At 34.6% G+C, this 21,561-nt stretch overlaps 1 protein-coding gene across 18 annotated transcripts in view; it reads right to left on the bottom strand.

Moving 5' to 3' along the window:
- Positions 1 to 21,561, bottom strand: part of PAM (peptidylglycine alpha-amidating monooxygenase) — a 112,148-nt gene that overhangs the window by 34,051 nt on the left and 56,536 nt on the right. For all 18 annotated transcript variants that reach the window (XM_015849427.3, XM_015849429.3, XM_015849430.3 and 15 more), the window contains exons 5-12: positions 15,538 to 15,625; positions 10,678 to 10,763; positions 9,068 to 9,151; positions 3,107 to 3,155; positions 2,536 to 2,603; positions 1,787 to 1,867; positions 1,597 to 1,673; positions 1,197 to 1,300 (exon numbers count right to left, since the gene is read on the bottom strand). In XM_015849427.3, coding sequence (XP_015704913.2) covers positions 1,197 to 1,300; positions 1,597 to 1,673; positions 1,787 to 1,867; positions 2,536 to 2,603; positions 3,107 to 3,155; positions 9,068 to 9,151; positions 10,678 to 10,763; positions 15,538 to 15,625 — 637 coding nt within the window. The remainder of the gene's footprint in view (positions 1 to 1,196; positions 1,301 to 1,596; positions 1,674 to 1,786; positions 1,868 to 2,535; positions 2,604 to 3,106; positions 3,156 to 9,067; positions 9,152 to 10,677; positions 10,764 to 15,537; positions 15,626 to 21,561) is intronic.

Here is a 21,561-nt window from a genome sequence, read left to right as displayed (position 1 = left end):
TCATTCACATTTTATTATGATGATAGTTTCTTCCCCACACTTCCTGATGATTTAAGCTTCCACAACATTTTGATTTTTGTGTAACAGTTTAAGACCTTCCTTCAAATGCTTGCATTTTTCCTCAAAACAGACCGCAGAAATCATGCAATGCAAGACTTTACCGCTTCTGCACAGAAAGTTTAATAGCACATTGAAAGAAAAGATGTTTGTTCAGTAACAGAGTTTTAAGAAACAGTCCTAGGAGAACTACAAGAACAACTTCAGAGAATGTTACAGAAACACAGTAGAGAATTTTGAAACTTACAAGCTTTATTAAACAAAGGTTTTGGATATATCTTTGTTAGTATTAAAAAACCTCAGTTTGTTCTTGTTCTGTATGTTAACCATGGAACATCATGGAAAGGTGTTAAATTCGTGTTGAACACTCAGCCTTCTACTGTGATGCAATCTTAGGTTGTGGGGAGCACAGTATGAGTCATCCCTTCAGGCACTCCTACACCTACTTCCAGAAAGCTGACACTTTAGTAGGGCATTTTCAGACATTTTTTCTACATGTCTAATACATTAGTTTAAAGATCCAGGGCCAGTTAAGAGAATATTAATACAGCACTTCTGTCAGCTTGTTCTTATAGCACTCTGTCTTCTCAGGTAAATAGCAAGACTGACAAAATACAGTCCAGATTTTCCTACTCGCTATCAATATTCATTTATAGTTTGTTTTTTATATAAAATCTTATGTTTTCATTTTGACAAATAAAGCAACTGTTTAAGGTTAGATTTTATGATGGTTCAATATTTATCACTATCTTAAAAGCTTACAGAAATTTTCTTTCCAAAATAGAAATGACAAAGTTTTAATATTTTATTTTAAATGGTTAGTAACTCAAAACAGATTTGTTAAAATTGATGTTCTAACATTAGTCTAAGAGTAGAAAAGCGAGACACCTGAGCAAAGAGTCTGGTAGAATAGCCTCACCTGAAGAGTGTTCTGAATACTTCAGAAATGTGATTATTCACAAAATAAAGGCCCTAAATATTGAGCAATAGAAATAAAAGTCTCGCAAAATAGATGGCAAAACAGATTACTCCAGGAGAATTTAAGTTTGATAAAAATACCTTAGAAAAATAACACAAAAGCACATAATGAATATTATGGATAAAAAAATGTTTAGAAAGGTAAAGGAGAACAAGTTTACCCTATATGTGTCTCTGTAGTTCTGCCTTCACCACTGAACACACATCTAGCCGCTAGAATATCATCATAGCTAACATCAACAGGATGTTCCACTGGATAGAATGCCTGGAAGAGAGAATGAGTCACCCTAATTAGTAAAAGCGTCCTGTATTACACTGACGTCAGTATACACACACAGAAACAGTACTACACATCCAAAAAGTAATTTCATAAACGTTTTTGCATCTAAGTTATCACAGTAATGTTTGCCAGTATTTACGTCTAGTGGCACAATAATGCGCACAAGCAGAAACATGACGCAAATCTAAGGCACGTATTATCAGTTAAAATTTTTAGTTTTAAATAAATACAATTAGAATTGAAAGCTATAGTAAATAAAACAAAAAAATCCAATAACCAACCTGTGGTACCTGTGGACTCTGTCTACCAATTAATGTCCACTGACCATTTCTCACTCTGTATCCACTCACTACTTTACCTGGAACACACAAATATGTATATGAACATTGTTTACTTCTAAAAATGATGCTGCAGGTTCAGTATCATGCCATTAAATGATTGGTATATTTAATATTGCAATAAAACACTTACCTAGTCTGTGCGTATGAACTCTGTAGGCAAAAAGGTGCATTGGAAATCTTTTGTAATGGCAAGCAATATCTGCATCAACCTCTGTTAAAATATGGTAATAAACAAAATCATTCATTGTTGAACAGAGAAAGGCTATACTACTACACTTCATTTAGTGTAGAAGTACTTTCAATTTTAATTTAACTCACTGGGATTTTTCAATCTAAGTTTCAGATAAAATCTACTGAATATGACTGATTAGAAAATGTTCAGAAATTTGTTTTTACAATAGATTTTTTATGTTTTAACTTCTTAACTGATGAGAAACACAGTAATGAAAGTTTAAAAGAGCATCTCGTTACAGAAATTCCTTTATTGAAATTGACCTTTTATCTAAATCACAAATATATTACATAAATACAAATGTAGATGAAGAAGTACCCAAATTTTATGGATTTGTGGGAAAAGGGAGAAAACAGGCTGGACTGTATCAGCAAAATACTGCTTAGACGGACAACAAATAAAAGAAATACTTCTAAGAAGCTCAAGACCTCTAATGCCGCACAGATCACCGCTGTTTTGTACAACACATATCTACAACACTGACTGATTTCCTTTGCAAATGTAGGAAATGTGACGATTCATTTCACTATACAACAATCAATTCTTACTCCAGTATTCCTCTGATACATCTTCTTCCATGATCAGCAGAAAAAATAATAATAATCAGATACTGACATTACACTTCCCCTTGCAAAGCTACAACTTACCTTTCTCGCCAGGTGGTATTACAGTGTTCACAGACATCATTAGATACATTCCAGCAATCAAAGGCTGCCTGCAATTCAAAACCCAAGCTTTTTTAAACAAGCCTTTTGTAAAACCAGACAAGGAGTGACACGATGTGCAATACTGCTTAGCATCACTAATTTTTAAGTGTTCAATTACTTGTGAAACTGTGCTACAGAGCCTGCAGCACAACACCTCCTCTTCCTTCCTATCTTACATATGGAAATACAGTTTTTAAAGCATCTTCTACAAAGCAGGTGAAATAACACAATATGATTGCCCGCATTGTTATTCTTATCCTGAATTTCTCAATGTGAACCTCTTAACCTGGATTAATTCTAAACTGACAGAAACAAATCACCATATCTCACAAATTGAATAAAAGCTTTTGCCAGCAGATGATGCTTCAGAATTCTTAATGTTTTAAGTTAGTCATATTTTTACTTCACACACCTCAAAAGCGCTTACTTCACACACCTAAGTGCTTTCTATGTCTTATATTTGATAAAAAAAGAACACTGTAATACATTCAGTATTTTTAATTAGACTTACTTTTGATGAGTCAGATGCAAAGTTACACCAGAGCAGTCCTTGTGTTTATCTGTACAAATAATGAAACAGTTTAATCATTGCCAAATAAAAGTATGTAAAAGTACGTACAAAAGTATGAAGAAAACAACCATATTATTCCGTGGAATAAAAAAGTAACAAATAAGTTCTAAACATTCTATTTTCAGCAAATCATTCCTGCAGAAATATTACGTAAATCTGAACAAACCTTCATATCACAGAACTCCATTTATAGCAAAATCTGTAACATCTGCATCCTCTGGAACTTTGCTAACTGCAGTTCTTGTCACTAGAAATAGCGGATCTTTAAGAACTCATTTTGATGAGATGAAGCCACGCTATTTTTGCAATAGCTAGAAAAATTGTGTATTAGAAAAACTTTATTTTGTCAAAAATTAAGGAAAGAAAGCAGTCCTGAGACTTTAATTTTTGTTCTGCAAAAAAGTGACGTTATGTCTGGAAAAAATTGCTATAGTGAGACGAGGGATATAACTCTAAAGCAAGGAAACATATCCTTTTACCCTGTAAGTTCAGAAATGAAAGAGAACAGAGTTGCTATGTATCTGCTGAAATGTAGCAACTTCAGACACATTTTCTTCCTGTCAATAAGTAGGTAAGATTCAGAACTGAAAAAGCATTTGAACAGAAAAAAAGGATAACGATTATAGTGGGACTATGCAGAATAAAATGAATCAGTAATTTAAAAAAAACCCAAAACATTAGTCACAGCATTTCATTATGAAACGATAATAAACACTTCTATACCTAAAAATCTGAATCATTACTTAACAGCAACAACAAAAGGCTTTCACCTTTCTACCATTTCACCTGAATAGAAGCTCTCTCACCCAGAGTACACCTGGGTGTAGTTCCACTGAATGCTTGGTAAGAATATCTAATGAGAACTTTTTGAGAATAATCACAATGAAACAGATGGAGAGCTGCTGAAAATTCAAGTAGTAGTGCAGAAAAAGAATTGATTCAAAGCAGGTGGAATTCGGGTGTCTTTCTTAAGCCACACATAATATTGTCTCAGATAGGCTGTACGACTCATGTACTTTTGTTCTGTGTAAGGGATCAACATGGGTTTGGTAGAGCACTGACAAATGCATACATTCACCCACAATCACACACACAGCCAAGCCAGTCATTGCCCATATTTTAGCTGTTTTTATAAAATCCCCAACACTCAGAAAGAGTCTTCCAACAAAATAAGATATACTTACACCTATATCATTCTTGTGCTAACATGCAAGTTTATAAAGAAAAACACTATACACTGATAAAGCAATCTACACTCCAAAATAAACACAATTTAAGATAGAGTCCTCAAATGTTTCAATCTACTTTTTAAAACAGAGAAGTCTTTCTGTAAACACATTCACTACACAGCAAGCCATCTGCCTGGAGGCAGAGAAGGAAGTAGAGAAAATGACAAAGCTGTAGAAATAAAGGGGAAAGGACCAAACAGAAGACCAGGAAACAGCAGATTACAGCAAATGACAAGAATTAATATACAGTCACTACTGGGCTCAAACAATGCAACAGGTTACAAAAAGGGAAACTGACTGATAGAATATTATTACCTTTCCTTCCTATCAAGTTAAAACAGATTATTATTGACACTTCTACTTTGATTCTAGAGAATATGTCTATATTCTTATGTGCTGGGAAATGCAAAGGTAATCATAGGACAGGTTAAGTACCACATTAGACTTTGGTACAAGAAGTACAGGATAGAAGAAATTCTATACCTTGAAATTTTATGTAAATTTTTCTAAAAAAAATTATTTATTTATTTATTAAATTTGAAGTCATTTACACAGAAAAATAAATAATAAGCTGTTTAACAGCTGCACTGCGTATCTCCGCAATGGATATCTAAAGTTTGGTACCAGATCTCAGGATGGCTAGATTTACTTTTGTTTGAATCTGAAAGCTAAACACGTAGGAAGTAATTAAAGCAACAAACACCTGACTTACTTTTCACTTCTAATTATCTGCTGTCAATAAGAAGTCAGAATGGCTTACATAGTTACAGTTTTCAGAAAAAGAAAAAAAAACAAAACAGAAAAAAAACAAAATGAGCAATTACTATTTTTTTTAATGGTTTTTTACACAACCCCCATCCTGCCACCCTCTCTCTCCATTACTTTCACTGAATCCATTTTTGGTTGCCACTTTATTTTTTAATAAGGTGCATTACAGAGAAGATACATAACGTTTTATTTTGATGGCAGAGCATAAAATGCATTCTTAAACACAAATATTTAAATACGGATTATCTCCAAGGACAGAAGGAAAGCACAATTAGTTTAATTACTGGATAAAGAAATGAAGAAACATCTGCAACTGTATGTAAGAGGGATAACAGTTGATAAATGTTAGCTATGACATGATATTCTCCCTTTGCCCAAAAAACTGTTGGAAGTAGAATTCTGTGCTAATTCCTGAATAATTACTATTTGAAGTTAAATATTTTATACTTGCAATTTCCTACATGTCAAAATATTAAACTCTGAACAGCACTTCTGAATTCTTGATATGTTACTGAAAGTATAAATTAACTGAGTATATTTCATCATTTGTCCTCTATTCTGAACTGCAGTAACCACACAATGAATATATGAAGTGTAATATTCTTACATTTAGAAAAGCTACATTTATCAACAGACATCTCATTCCACACTAAAAAAGCTTCCTTTAGGTAAGTCCTTAAGTGTGGAAGTATCTCTAGAAGTAGTCGAGGGTTCTCCACTGGGTATCTTTGAACACACACAAAAAAACACCAAAGTTTGGGACACTTAAGCTGTGGGATTTAAATTACACTCTTTAATGAATTGAATCAAATATTTCCCACTCACAATAACAGTAAACCTAAGAACAAATATTCAAGTTACTACAGAAAAAAAGTGAAAACTCTGAAACTGAAAAGAAAGTAGAGCATATCCAGACAAACTCAACTACTGAAACAGTACATGATACTAGGACTGCCTCCTAAGTTACATCATTGTCAGTTTCTACTTTGAAAAATTCTATATTTCTAGAGGTTTGTGTGACATTGATTATATGGAGTCCTGCACAGACACACAAGTAATAAGGAATTATGTCATACTAAGATTCTGGTTTTTATTTCAGGCTAATTTCTTTCACTTCTTTCTTTGAGAAAAGGGATTTTTTTTTTAGTACAAGATTTGACAACCAAGTCAATTTCCTAAAAAAAATTCTTAACACATCCTCAAATAATGTGCAATTGGAGTTACTAATCTCCATTTTTTTTTTTTTTTTCCCATATCTATATACACATAAATCATACTTAAAAGAGAAAATGAACACTGAGAACTATCACTGTCCCCAAGCAATAATGAAGACCGGGCTCTCTACTAACAAGTTTTCTTTAGAGGTTTGTAACTTTAATTATGCATGATTTTAGCAGACGAGGAATCACACACTGTACTTGTCCATGAAAATCAATTCTTTCAATTTCTGTCATGCACATTTACATGCATCTTCCACTTAAACAGTTCCAGCATACTCGGCTCATTCATCCTACTTGTCCTCCCACATTAGCAGTATTGCCATTATGCCACATTATGTCTTCATGTCACAGAAGAAACTGTACCATCAACCTCAGAAAAGTTATAAAGACATTAGGACACTGCTGAGCAGGACACTAGATGAGTACCACTCAAACGTGGCAGCAAAGAGGTATACATGGGAGGCTGCACTGAACTGTGAGCTACATCATTGCTCCTCCATTGTAAAGTAGGTATGATCAGCGGATTATGTACCACATTATCACAAAAGATTCATAGCCATAGGCATAGCTCGGGAACTAAAAGTGCAATGTATACTCCTCCCTGTTTTTTTATGTCCTCTACAGCTTTAATTTATGAACAGAGCTTCTGGCTCCTCTAAAGCAACAAATTCTACTTTCTCCCACCATTACAAGGAAATCAGACTCACTGGTAACGACGCCGTAACTATTAAAGAGTTTTAAAAATATACTTCCTGCTATGCACATCTTCAAAACGCCATAAATTTACCTTATCTTTTGTTATTATTAACTTCCCCTTTATTGTCCAACTATTTTTATCTCTTAGATCATAACAAGCTCCACATACTTGTTTAAATTCTACACTGTAAGGTATGACATAATTTCTTCAAGAGCATGGAGATCCACAGGTTTCTTTGTTCCTTAACACAACAGAAGGCTTAACATAAAGATTTGACACAGCAAATGCAAGAATTTATGCTTCCTAAAGATGTCAAAATATCCCAGTTCAAGCTTAAGGAACATATCAGAGCATGGAATTCTACAAATTTTAAATAATCTTATTTCAAGAAGCTCAAATAGGAGCACCCCTATTTTCATAAGCCCTAATCATTATGTGAGACCTAACTATCCCACTATCTACTGAAGGGCAAACACAGCAGGGCGTAGGAAGTCCAGGTGGTCCCTGGAATGCCTGGATTTCCTTGTTCAAGTGATAGAGGAACCAATGAAGAGAGAAACAATGTTGGATCTCATTCTCAGAGTCAAGAAGGGGCTTCTGAGGAATGTGAAGCTAAGGGCAGTCTTTGCTACAGTAACAGTGAAAACCGACAGAGAGGCCCTGATAAGAAGGACTGCAGGACTATGGTAGACAAAAAGCTGGGCATGCACCAGCAGCATGCACTTGCAACCTTGAAGTCCAACTGCATCCTGACCTGCATCAAAAGAGGTGTGGCATCAGGGAGAGGGAAGGGACTGTCACCCACTGCTCTGTCCTTGTGAGGTCCAAGATGGAGTGCCAGGGCAGTGGTTGAGTCACCATCACTGAATGTGTTTAAGAACTGTTCGGATGTGGTGCTCAGGGACATGATTTAGTAGAGGATTGTTAGGGTAGCCTGGTTAGGTTCCTGTTGGACTTGATGAATGTCTTTTCCAACTTGAGCAATTCTATTATTCCATCATGTCCAGGCCTGGAGCCTTTACACAAGAATGATATTGAGCAGCTGGATCATGTCCTAAGGAGTCCATTAAGATGATATCAGGGGGCTGCAGCACCTTTTCTATGAAGAAAGATTGTAAGAGCTGGGCTTGTTCAGACTGGAGAAAGCTCCAGGAGACCTCATTGTGGCCTTTCACAATTTTAGGTGGACTACAGAAAAGATGTGGAGGGATTCCTCACACCAGGGGTGGTATGAGGAACGGGAGCATGGAATAGAAGCTTTAAACAGCAAGAAGGTGAACTAAGATTAGATATGAAGAAATGGAACAGGTTGCACAGGGAAGTAATGGATGTCCCATTCCTGAAAGTATTCAGGACCATGTTGGGTGGGACCCAGAGCTCACAGCAGGGTAAGAAAATGGATGATATTTAAAATCCCCCGCAAACCAAACCATTCTGTGACTACATAAATATTTCAGTGTACATTAATGCAATCCAAACACTCATGACAATAAGCACATTACCATGCTTGAAATTATTTTCACCTTAATTGAAATATGAAGAACACTGTTTCCACTCTTTGCAACTCTACAATTCCAAACACAGACATTGCAATTGATCTGCAAATACAGGTCATCTTCTGCACCAACTGTTCAATTAAAGTCAAGCATAGTCATGTGTATTTGTTCCAACCTTCTAAAATACAATTGTAAATTACATAGGGGTAAATAACTTTCTCCCTAAATGTAGATTTATTTATCTACTTTATTAATTTAAGACATTTGCTCTGTAACCTTTGAAAAAAATAGATCTGTTTACCAGAGAGAAAAGACGTTTCTAAAAGAAGTAAAATCAATACATGGACTTTATTACTAATATTACTGCAGATCTTTAGGTGCAAGAGTGGTGCTAGCAGAGAAATTCCTTTGTGCAGTTAATGTAAATATTCTTAAAGATCTGAATTTCTATAACTAACATAACTTACAAAACAACGTTCTGAAATACATACCTCTAAATGCACTGATGTCACCATAGTGTACCTGCAGTACAAAAAATTTGCTCCCTGTTTCTCCTCCAACTCTGAATCCAACACCTAAGGGTATGAAAACACAAGGCCTTCAGAAGCAATAAAATGTAATTTAGTTCACCACGGCTGAACATATCTAATACAAATACAAATCTATCAAATACAGATCACTGAAACTGCTTAGAGAGAAAGGGTATATAATTTTACTGAGATAACAGTGAACAAAGCGCTACCCTAAAACCCAGGAAAACTACTCTCTCAGCACACTTTCCCAGACTAAGAATCTAAGAACAAAATTTAGTTATTAATGATCACACATCTACCTTCAAGCAAAGAATTCTCTCAACACAAAATTCCAGTCACAGATTTGAGGTATACATTACACATTACACACACAATTTAATTAAAAAAACAATAATTTAAATAGAAATATCAGATTTTTGTAATCCCTGTAGAATTTGGTGTAACTCTTGTCTCAAATCCCGGTCTCTTTACTTCCTGTGAAGAATACAAACCAAATAACACGGTATAACTGAAAACACACTGTAAATTAAGATAAGAAATAGTAATTTAAAAATATCAGCAGTAAAATACTTTAAGACAAAAATTAACATTGTGTGCTGAAAATGTCTTGTGAAAGTTATGAAGCTATTTTACTTGCTAAGAGAAACAAAAATGGGCAGAGAAGAAAATAGAGGAATCTGAAATAATTTGTAATAATGAAATTGCAAAAGATCTCCATCACCAAAGGGAATTCTCTAAACTGGTTATACAATGAATGCTCCAGGAAAGAGTCACCAAAAGCAATTTCGATTTCTACAGACATTGAATCCCAGTAGACTAAAACTGCTCGTGGCAGGAGCTGATTTATAAAGGGAACTGCAGTTTCCCTGTTGAGAAGTATGATATCATTATGATAGAAAACAAAAACAGAATACCTTGTATTTATGGGGAGCTTAAATGCAGAAAAATTAACACAAACTGAGGTTTAACATCAGAGCAAATACCAGTCATTCACAGAATCCTCTAAGCAGCAGCTTCTTCTAATTGACATTCTGATAACCAAATCAACTAACATTTATGGTCATAAGCATGAAAACTGTATTTCAAATAAACCACTTGATGATAGTATGTATGTATTGTTCATGGTTAATTAAAAAAAAAAATACAGTAAAAAAAAATGTCAATGTCAAGGTTATATTTATATAGACAGATACAACTTCTACTTGTCTTATTAAGTAGCCTAGAAAATTTTGATTTTAAATGAGCAAAATGGACTCATACAATGCATAATCCAAAAGAGCACATACATTCAACTTCATGAAAATATCAAGAAAATAAAACCAAACAAAATGATCCAGTATAACTGACACAGAAAAAAGTTCAATTATTTAGATTCAAGTTGTCTATACTTTTCTAAACACAAAAATATTTCAATTATATTTAAGAGAGATTGTATTAACTGTGTCACTGAGAAAATATATAAGTAGTACACTTCCAAAAGGATACAGTAGGAAACGTGAGATTAATGTTAGTTAACATCCTCCCCTCTGCCCCTGCACACAAGTACTTCACATTAAATGGTACAATACCTTTCGGTAGCCTAGTAGGTGGAGCATTCCTTGCCCAAGCATACAAAATATTTGATTTGTCTTTGCAGATTCCTTCATCACAGTCCCTAAAATTATGAGGAAGAAAGACAAAAGGAAATGTTTTTAGATTTTGAAATCTGAAATCAACAGCTAAACTATATGGAAAATTATAAATTTTAAACTCATAGAACAAACAGGAAGGTTTAGGTTGGAAGGGACCTTGAAGTCCACCCAGTTCCAACCACACCTTGGCCCATCCAACCTGCCCTTGAGTGCCTCCAGGCACGGGGCAGCACAGCTTCTCTGGGCAGCTGTGCCAGGGCCTCACAGTCCTAGGATGTAGGAAGATGTTTTTGGATGTATTTTGATTAAACACCTTTCTTTTAATGCAGATTATTTTCCCAGCTATAATTAGACCTCACACACTTTTCACTCTTCCCTCTGTTTTAAGATAACATTGGGCAAACATAGACATGAACATTTTACATAAAAAAATATTTAGAATTCATCTTCTGCTAAGTCCAGGTGGATAACATTAGCTGTTCTTCCCGTAACAACTGATGCTGTAACATTCACTACAATCACCAAATTCACTACAAACACCAAATTCACCAGGCACAATTCACTCTTAGTCATATTGGCTGCCACTAGTCATCTCTATTTTGCATGTGCATGTGGAAGATACAGCTTTCTCTGTTTTAACACTGCCGGTAAAAAGAAAACTGGGAAAAACAGTTTCACAGTGCAAAAAGAATAAAAATGTAAAAGACAAGGGCTTTTAAGCAGCTGCAGGCTCTGTGACCATTTTGCTGAGGATGCCTGCGACTATTCGTTAGTGCTCATCCTGGTCGGCTCTCCTCCAGAGATAACTAGTTCTAACTGCAAAGAAAAAGCTGGACATTATGAGTTCCTATGATTTCCAAAAGCCTTAATTCAGCAAAGCATTACTGTTTTCTTCTGACAGAAAGCACTGCTATGATCATTAACTTACCTACAATAAAGGGAAGATGTCATTTATTCCCCCTTGCTAGTTTTGCTCACAATGCATATTCCTAGACCTTCACAACAACTAATTTGATCTCCCAGTTCTTCCAATTCTTCATGGCCCCTCATCCTAACCTAACATCCCAAAGAGAAACTTCATTTCTGGAGAAGAGAAACTTATTTAAGTGGAAAAGAAAAAAAAAAAAAAAAAAAAAGCCATACAGCTGCAGGTAAAAATCAGCACAGCTTTCAACTGGTGCAAGTTAATACAACAAAAGACTGCAGGGATCTAATCAGCTATTGCGCTGCACAGGTCAGAATATATTAAAGTGCTGGGAGGAACAAGAACAGAAACCACAAGCAAGCACAGACACAATTCTGCAGCCACTGTCTGGGTCAGCTTACCTTCATTAAACCACAGAACTTGCTAGAGTCTATTACATAAGGATATTCTATCACATCAGCTAGGCAAAAATCAACCGACCAAAGAAAAGATATGCTGTTCTAAACTCCTCTTGGGCATCAGGAAGAAAAAAAGAAGAAATACCCTGTTCTTTTGTTATGCTTTAGCAACTGTCAAGTTCCATTTAGGCAACAGTGCTGATCTTGTAAATTCAGATAATAAAACCAAATTCAAAGTAGATTCAAAATAAGAAGTAAGTATTTGATGACATTACATTTTTGACTGACTACCTGGACTGAAAGCAAAACATTTTACTACATCATCAACACCAGTATTTTGCTGTCCTCTTAGGACATTCACACTGTTTATAAAAAACAAAACCAAAACTTCTTTTTTGTTTTTTCCCCTCTATTATGTTCTACTTGTTTGATTCTATCCAAGACTTGTCAAAAAATAAAAGATATTTGAGGTGTCTGAGTAAGAAAACTGATGATTTTTAGTTGCTGAGCTGAGGTATGGCACAGAACATCCACATCACAGAAGTGATGGTACTATGAAACTACACTTGGATATATAAACATTTGTACAATTGCCCCTCTCCCAAAAGCAGTAAAATACTTATCTTACAGATGCAGTCTTAACATATTCTGCATCTTGGAGCTAAAGACGCAGTTCTTCCAGTAATAAGCTTCCAGAATCATCGTCTACTGCCAACAGAAGCAGCTAGTCTAATTGAAGAATTACTGCATGGTGACCTATGGCTTGAATTTACACATTTGTTTTGACTGGACAGCTATATATAGTTGCTATGCTTAATCTCATTAAAGTTTATGTCTATGAATCATCTGAAATGGGAGCTCATTTCAGCACAGGGTTTGAGACTAAATGAGACCTTGTCCTGCCAAGAAGCTCTGAAATTCTGAATAACAACCTATGGAGAATCACACCTTTTGGTGAATCGGCTCAAGCATACTACTTCGATTAACAGCTCTGATAAAACTCATCTACTTTTAGTGCCAATTATCAAGGAGCAGAAGACTTAAGAACTTTTTTTTCCATGGAAAACTAACAGCACAGTAAGCACAGTCACCATAGTTCATTCAACAAAATTGTTTCTTGTGGCTGGAAAACAAATTAAGCCAGCAAATTTACATTAGTAGTATGCTCACTTATGTAGCAACTACTCTCTACAGTGACTTACAAAAACGTGCAACAGATTCTCTACTTTTGAATATTCAAGTAAGGAAACATTATATAACATTTATAGATCTATATATACATGGCTATACACATACATACTACATTACTTGCATACAAAAAAAGGCAAAAAAAACTAGCTCTAGTTTTCTACATTTATGTAGAACAGATGTGATGATGTTTTTAGCCTTACAGTCATCTGACTGACAGGCAATGCAAAATGAAATGGTGCAATCTGTTGCAGCATCATAAGATGAGATAATGAATGAGGAAATTTTCAGAATGTAAAACAAATACTACACCTCAGAAACTACATACTGGAAAAAATAGTAATATTTAACCAAAATGTGGGTATATTAAAAAAAATAATCAGAAATACTGGCTTTAAATACAACACTAATTACGTGTCATCATTTGACAGGCAGGTATTAGGTATACCAGTCAAAAATGAATGCCACACTGCACACAATGCCACTGGTGGGACCTCTCTGCTGGCAATCATTTTCTTCTAAGGAAAGTGATGATATAGTCAGGGTGCAAACAATACCTAAACTCTAATCATATGCCTGATCTGAGTCTAAATTCAGCTTTGAAAAGCTTTTTCCAGCTTTTGATTCATCTGCATTTGAAAGATCAGGAACCAAACACGACAGAATCACAATATGTTAGGAACTGGAAGAGATCTCAAGAGATCATCTAGTCCACTGCCCCTCTTAGAGCAGGAACATCTAGATTAAGTCAAACAGGAATGTCGGTTTTGAATGCCTCCAGAGAAGGAGATCCCACAGCCTCTCTGGGCAGCCCACTCCAAGTGCTCTGTCACCCACACCATGAAGAAGTTTAACATTTTCAGCTAGATCTTCAGAACATCAGCTAGACATGACTCAGGCATCACCTCATGTTTTCATCTTGATAGAATTGTTTCCAGATATGTTAAATCACACTACAAGCACAATCTACATAGTTCTGAATAGCACACGAGACTTGAATAGGTTTTAAAAGGTCACAAGTGTAACCTTTTAAAGAGTCCAAACTCTTTAAAACTATAATATATAACACAAGACAATACAAAGAACACAGAAAACCTGTTTGCTGGGAACATAAATGAACAGTGCTTTCATAGTGTTTTTTTTTCCTCCCCCTTAACTTTAAAAATAGCTGCTTTTCTTATGAGAAAAGATTGTAACATTTATTATCAATATCAGAACCATTAGCTGAGAGGAAAAAGGTAAATAAAACTTTTGATGAAAGTTTACTGTTTCTTCAAATTTTCATTAAATCACCTCCAGCAACCATGAAGAGATTATTAGAAGCGTTATTTTTTTATTATTATTATCTTAGGTGGTCTTGCCAGAAAACTTGAAAGAAATGAGAGACAGAATCCTCTCCAAACCCATAAAACAGTACCTGTTAAATTCAGATGATTTACTAATGACTTGCAGGCACTTCATCTAAATACTGTAACTGGTATGTCAGTCAGAACAGAAATGAAAGTAAATGCTGGCCAAGATTTTGACAGAAAACTGCATTATGTATACTAATTTTGCATGTAGCAGTATTTCTTTTCCTTGAATTTTCCTTGCTTTTGGAAGTCGTTTATACTTTTCTCTCAGAAAAGAAGCTCTGAACAAATACACATATATGAAGTTATGTCTATGCAAAGATATATATGAATTATATTAATTGTATACTCTAAGGTTTATATATTCAAATACACGTAACTATATGTGCATATACATATAGTAATCAGAGCTGCTATAGCTATGCTATGGACTAGTGGGAACTAGATTTAGAACAAAGAAAGAACAACAACAACAAAAAAAAAGCTTAACATTTTTATTCTCATAATCAAACTGGCAACACATAAATCTTTTGAATAAGAAGCTACAGCCTGCTTAATGATTCCCATGGATAACTTCATTATCTGTAGCTCCAAATGTGATTCTGTCCTTGTTTTGAAAAGCAGGTTACTCTTTTAAACACAAAAAAGACTAAACCCTTCTAATTAGAATCCTAGATGTCTTGGTATCCATTGGCATCCTGCACATTGTAGCTCTGGCCTTCTTCCTGGAAACAGCAAAAATTTTTTCTTGCACTTTAGAAATGATTCAATTAAGAAAAAAAATACCAAAAAACATCAGTGCAGAAAGCCTGTAACATTATATGTTTCTTTCTTCCTCTGATTTTTTCCAACTTCTAAAAGAAACAGTAAATGCGGAGACAAGCAACACAAGAACAGCTGGATACAATAACGAAAGCCAGCTTCCAATTCTTACCAGTAATTTTCATTAGAAGAGGGTTCATTACATCCAAATAGCAACATGTGATGGACAGTGTCCATGCTGGCATGAGGTTTAAAGTCAACTGAAAAAATAGATGATAAAACAAGTAAGTTACCCTTCATCTCACCACAGTTTACACAGAGAAGAACATTTTGTATTGATATTTCTCTGTAATACTAGAAACAAAGTATGTATTCTTCCAGCCATTTATCTGTATTTTGCATTCAACTTACAAGCGTTCCATTCAGTTCATTGAACAGCCTCTCAACCAAGCTATAACTGTCTCTCATTTATTCAATGAAATAAAAAATTCCAAGTTTCCACACAATGCCTCTCTATTTTCCCCAATCGGTAAATAAAACAGTAGACACATCAATATGTCCCAAATGAAAGTTTTTGTAGTAACCATTCACATGTAAATTTAGTTTCAAAACCCACACTTGTGATTTAACTGAACTTTTTAAAAAAGTTCTTTCTATCTTTTTCATCAGAATAAAAACATAACTTACAGTTAAGAGCAACTATTATCCGTGCAAGATACATAATTATTTGAAATCTTATCTTTTCTCAGCATTTCAATTGATTTACTCTTCTGCTGCATCTTTCTTGGGACTTTAGTTCCAAGAACTATGATTTATTCACATTAACGTGACAAACCCTCTGGTATGAAGAATAAAATTCCCTATAAGACAACAAAATCCTTTTGCCCAAATACTTCCCATTGTTAGAAAATTGGATGATCTCCATGCATTATTCAAATGCCTGTTTGTTGTTAAGTACCAGAAAGCCATACTTTTCATTCCTCAAATATTGAAGATCCTGTTCAATACTGAAAAGATGTTACCAACATCACAGAGTAGTAATACTGATCATAAATGCACGATGACAGCATTTCTAAAAATAAAACAAGCTACATTGTGTAACTTCCTCTGTTATTACTGAAATGCTGCGCCAGATGCAAGCAATATGAAGGAATTTTGCTCAATATGTGACAGAGAAAAGGGCTGGAGGATTTTCAACCTTATTCAACAGCAGAACTGCCAAAAATAAAAATAAAAATGAGTCACTCTTGACATCAGACATTGACATTTAGGAACCTCTGAGTGCTTTTTAGTTTTTCAAGGGTCTTAGTATGGTCAAACAACGATGCTGTAGATCACATAAACCATGTCTGCTTCACAAATTGGCAAGTTTATCAGTATGTTAACAACAGCTGATGTAGATCTTCTGGTATGGATTATTGTCCCAGTTCTACCAAGGGAAAAAAAACAAAAATTCAAAGAGATAGCTTTCAACCCTACTTTTTGGAGCTCAGCTTCATAGTGAAAAGCAAAGAAGTAATACTGCCAGAAGGCACAGCTAGCTTGAAAAGCTAGCTAGCTTGAATACAAGCCGTGAAGCCACGCTCAGTTGTAAAGAAACAATCACAATGGAGTTGAGGGTCTGGTTTGAGAAATAAGGGGTGCCTCCATGTGCTCTGGGAAGAGAGGAAGCAGAGTTTGACATATTCTTAAGAATGTAAGTGCAGAATCGTTCCAGTTGCTTGAAAAATTAGAGTTCAAAGATTGCATGCAGCCATCTTTTTACTAGCAAATTTTACTCAGTCCTCAGCCATAAAACTGATCTGCATTACAGAAAGACTTTTTGTTTTGTTATTTTCATCATTAACAAAGTGAAACTATGATTAACTCACGCATGGAATGGATAATGTGTCATGTTAAGCAGACTAAATTTTCAAGCATTTATGCTGCTGTTGCCAATGTAAGTGAGAGGGCATTTCTAAACAGTTCATAAGCCGCTATAATGATTTTTCTTGCAGAACTCAGTATCTGTACAAAATGTTCTGTAGGTAACACTTAAAAAGACAGCCTTCAATAAAGGCAAATTCAAACACAGAGCCTCTCATCTGCAAATATTTGCAGCCAATACAGTCTTCTTGTTTCTTTTTAATTCCATGCCACGCTTTCTTCTTTTAATTACTGTAACGTGAGTCCAGACATCTTTTATTTTCTGCACAGTGACTGCAATGACATTCCAGTGCACAGCAAGGACCTTTAAGACCTGTTACAATATGTACTACAAATAGCCTAACAAGTACTGCTAGTAAAAAAAGAATATAATTAGCAAAGCAAAATCACATCTCTGAACCACATGCACACACTAGTTTAGCTCATATCCCTTCACTGCTTCTGGAAGAAAGAGCTCAAAGGCACCACAGTTTGCTTGTGAGCTAAAGAAAGTTCTGTACACTCAGTTACCCTTTCCTATGTAGGTATCCTCTTAGCAACACTGACAAGCAAACAATATCACAAACACTATCAGCTTTCAAAAACAAGAGTTAAAACAAAAAGCAAGTTAAAGATAAACTGTAAAAGTCATGCAAACCACCATGAGATTAAAGCCAAACAGTGCCTGTTACTAACAAAGTCTTAAAAATATCAGACAAAAGCTTCTAGTTATTCTCCTAGTTGACAGACACCACATTTTAACATAAGAAGCATAACAGAATTCAATCTTTAAATGACTGCGACTGTTTCAGCCTAATTAAATACCAGCACCTGACTTGTCTGTTTTACACACCGGATTGACAAAAAATAAACCCCAATGATTTACCATCCCAAATTAGAAAACTAACAGACAAGTTAGTATGTATGTATACCGCAAGTGGTATGTGCACATTCTAATATGTGACTGGAGTTCTCTCACTGTTGCAAACTCACTCAAAATCAAGACTTTTCTTACAAAAGCACTCGAAATAGGTGCTCATTATTTCTTAATAAAAGAAGTTCTAAAAAAAATATGGTTTGTTGCTGTTTTTAACAAATTGGTTACATGTATTTCATCTGTTAATATTATTCTAAATAATACAAAATACCTAGTTTGAAAAAAACCCACAAGGGTATAGTTTTAAAAGGAAAACCCCAGTACCACTTCCAATTTAGTTTCTTTTAGGTGTAGCTGTTATATGAACTGGAACTTTTACTTTTGTTTTTTTTTTTGTGTGTTTTTTTTTTTTTAAATTTATTTATTTATTTATTATTTCTAATGCATTGATAAGCTCTACAGAATGATTACCAAAATAACACTTCTGTTACATAAACAAAAGGTGAATTCAGTTTGAATCTGCAAGTACTACTTAGAGCGACGAACTCTAGAAGGAACAGAAATGGACAAACAGGACAGTAATTAAAACTTTACTTAGTAAAGGCGTATCTTTAAAAAATTAATTTCTCGGGTGTTCATCTTTAACAGTGAAAACTCAGTAAGTGTTGTTATCCTTAAAAAAATAGTTTTTTTCAGTATAATTTAATTCATACACAGGAGTATCAACACATCAGCGTTCCCAGTTTGGTAGAGTAGACATTAGAGGTCTTCAACACACCACAGACATTATCCCTTTGTTTGTGTGGCTGATTGTAATAGACTCTGTCTCATTTCTACAGCACCTTCTCACAGATAGGAACTTATGGAATCCTCAGAGAAACATACTGGTTACCCACATGAGTAAAGGTAAGGAAGACACCACATTTCTTGAGTGACTTGCTGTCAGATTCATTTCTTAAGTGTATTAGAATCCCCTTTAGCTCTCACTACAGCTCAGTAGTCAAAAGCCAGTACTGATCAGTGTCTGTATCATTAAAGACTCGATCTACTACCTACTTCGTCTTATTTTTAAACATGAATCAAACAAGATGTAGAAGCACAGAACTGTGATACACTTTACAACTGCAAGTGGAATCATATCTTCTTTAAGAATTACAAACTAATCTTATTTATTAATATCAATTGCATACTAATCTCATAGCCATTTCATTTAACAGCAGCAAAAAGTGTTTTCCTAACATCAACCTAAATAAACATTACTTCCTACACTTGTTTAACAGCAGTTTCAGCCCTTTTGGGGACAGACTGATTCAAAAAGGGATTCTCCACCTTGACAGTAGGACCCTTGCAATGGATGATAACAGCGCCTGGAGAAATACAGATATACCCCTACAAAAGACCTCTAGAGCAAAACTTGCTCTATATGTCTTTATAATTTGTTAACACTCCTTAAGTTTGCTCAGTTTCTTCTTTTGATACTGCCTGAGAATGGACCCTGAACTAAATGGTGCACTCTGGTACAGCACCCTCCCTTGCAGTATGAAGTTATACCCCTTGCTCCTCTGGTAGTTTCAAATCTTCAGGAAACAAAGCTGAAGTCAGAATTCAAAGTCCTCAAATACAACTGGAAAGTCATGGACAATATTTTCTACTCACTAATGCATGCAGTACAACCTACATGCAATGCTAAAAAACAAAATAAGTCATATTTCAACAAAACTGCCTTGCTGCACGTTCTGCTGCACAGTCAAAACTTGTTCTTCCAGGCTCTGCTGGAAAACAGATTGAGGCAAACAAGAAAATAAAGGAAAAAAACAAAAACAGAAATAAGAAAAGTCACTTGGCAGTATTATGTAAATAAATGGAACTGGAGGCAGAAACATAGGTTCTGGTCTCAGATTTTCCACTGAGCTATGTCAGAAACTCAGTTTACTGTTTCCATTCTATTTATCATTCACACCTATAAGTATTTTGAAGTTCCACAGAACACACATTACCTTTTCTATACCTTGCTAAATGGCAAACTAGGGCAACAGTACATCTGTTAGTTGTCAAATACTGTCACAGAAATGAATGTTAGTTACACGATCTATTGCCAATCCAATGAATAAAGGTTCTGCTTAAACCATTTAAAAGTGTAGACAAGATCCTTTCAAAAATAAGTATTCAGATGTGTGTCAATTTTGTGCTTATTTATGCAACAAAAAATAAATCCATGCAAGTAATTAAATACCAAGTTTCATAACTTTAACAAATCATTATACAAAGCACCACCAGTTGTCATGTTTCTTGAATAATAATGCCCATAATAAAAAAAAAAAAATTAAAAAAAAAATCTTTCCTGAGAAGTTGTAATTTGTTATTAGAGTATTTCTTAAGGCAGGTCAGTTTGCACACTCTACATTCTTCAGTTAGATATGTTCCAATCTAGTTCTTTTGATGAACAGATGACTTCTGTTGCTTCTGAAGACTCTAACATTAGAAATCCATTCAGCTCAAATAACTTCTCATTGACTTCACTGAAGACAGACGGAACTGATCACACGCTTAAGACTGACCATATTCTGATCTATTTTGGTAGAAGTGACTAAAGAAGAAAAAAGCAATTCTGCAATTCTACATTATTTTCAAGACATTCAGATATAAAAGGTTTTGTGCAGCACTCTTGTGGGAAACCTTTATGCTCTCAGAATAGGATTTTCTCATTTATTTTTCAGTTTTTTACTGTTTTGCATTATATTTAACTAAAGCATGGATCACTGGAAAGCTGGTAAAAAGCTAATAAAAACAACATAACTAAAGAATAGATGTTCACTTTTCAGATAAAAAAAAAAGTTGCCTGTCATGAATCACATTAAGATTTTGCAGAAAACTGGACTTTTATTAAAATTGTTTTAGTCAGTCCTTCTAGATGCATATAACACAGTAAGTATTTTTTATGGACTTAATGCAGGTTAGCACCAAATGACAGATGTAAATGTGCAGCAATCTAATAAAGATTTGAGCTATGCAATTTTGCAATTCAATGAAGCACTAAATCTAAATTGCATAAGCAACAGGTTAGCAGTATGCCCTTCTATGAATTACTTGAAAGCAAAAGTGTCAGCTGCACATACTGCATAGTAAATATAGTTTATTAGAAAATTAACATGAATATCAAATCCATTTTGTACTCTTGTGGTTTTTTTGTTGGTTTTGTTTAAATTTTATTCCTCAGGGGTCAAACAGACAAAGTGTAATTTTGTGGTTAGAAGACAACTTCTGTACTAAATGAATATACAGATAAAGCATTGAAAAAATCTTTTTTTTTTTTTCTTTTCAGTTAACATAAAGTAACAAGCAAATCTGGAAATGATAGGCTGTTTACAAAGGATTTCCACACAAGAATTAATGTGGAACAATAGTTTCACAATA

The sequence above is a fragment of the Coturnix japonica genome, chromosome Z, assembly GCF_054131305.1.
Source record: "Coturnix japonica strain WE chromosome Z, WE-NBRP24, whole genome shotgun sequence".
NCBI classification, from domain to species: Eukaryota; Metazoa; Chordata; class Aves; order Galliformes; family Phasianidae; genus Coturnix; species Coturnix japonica.
The sequence above is the reverse complement of the archived record's forward strand: the minus strand, read 5'-3'. Positions and strand labels throughout refer to the sequence as shown.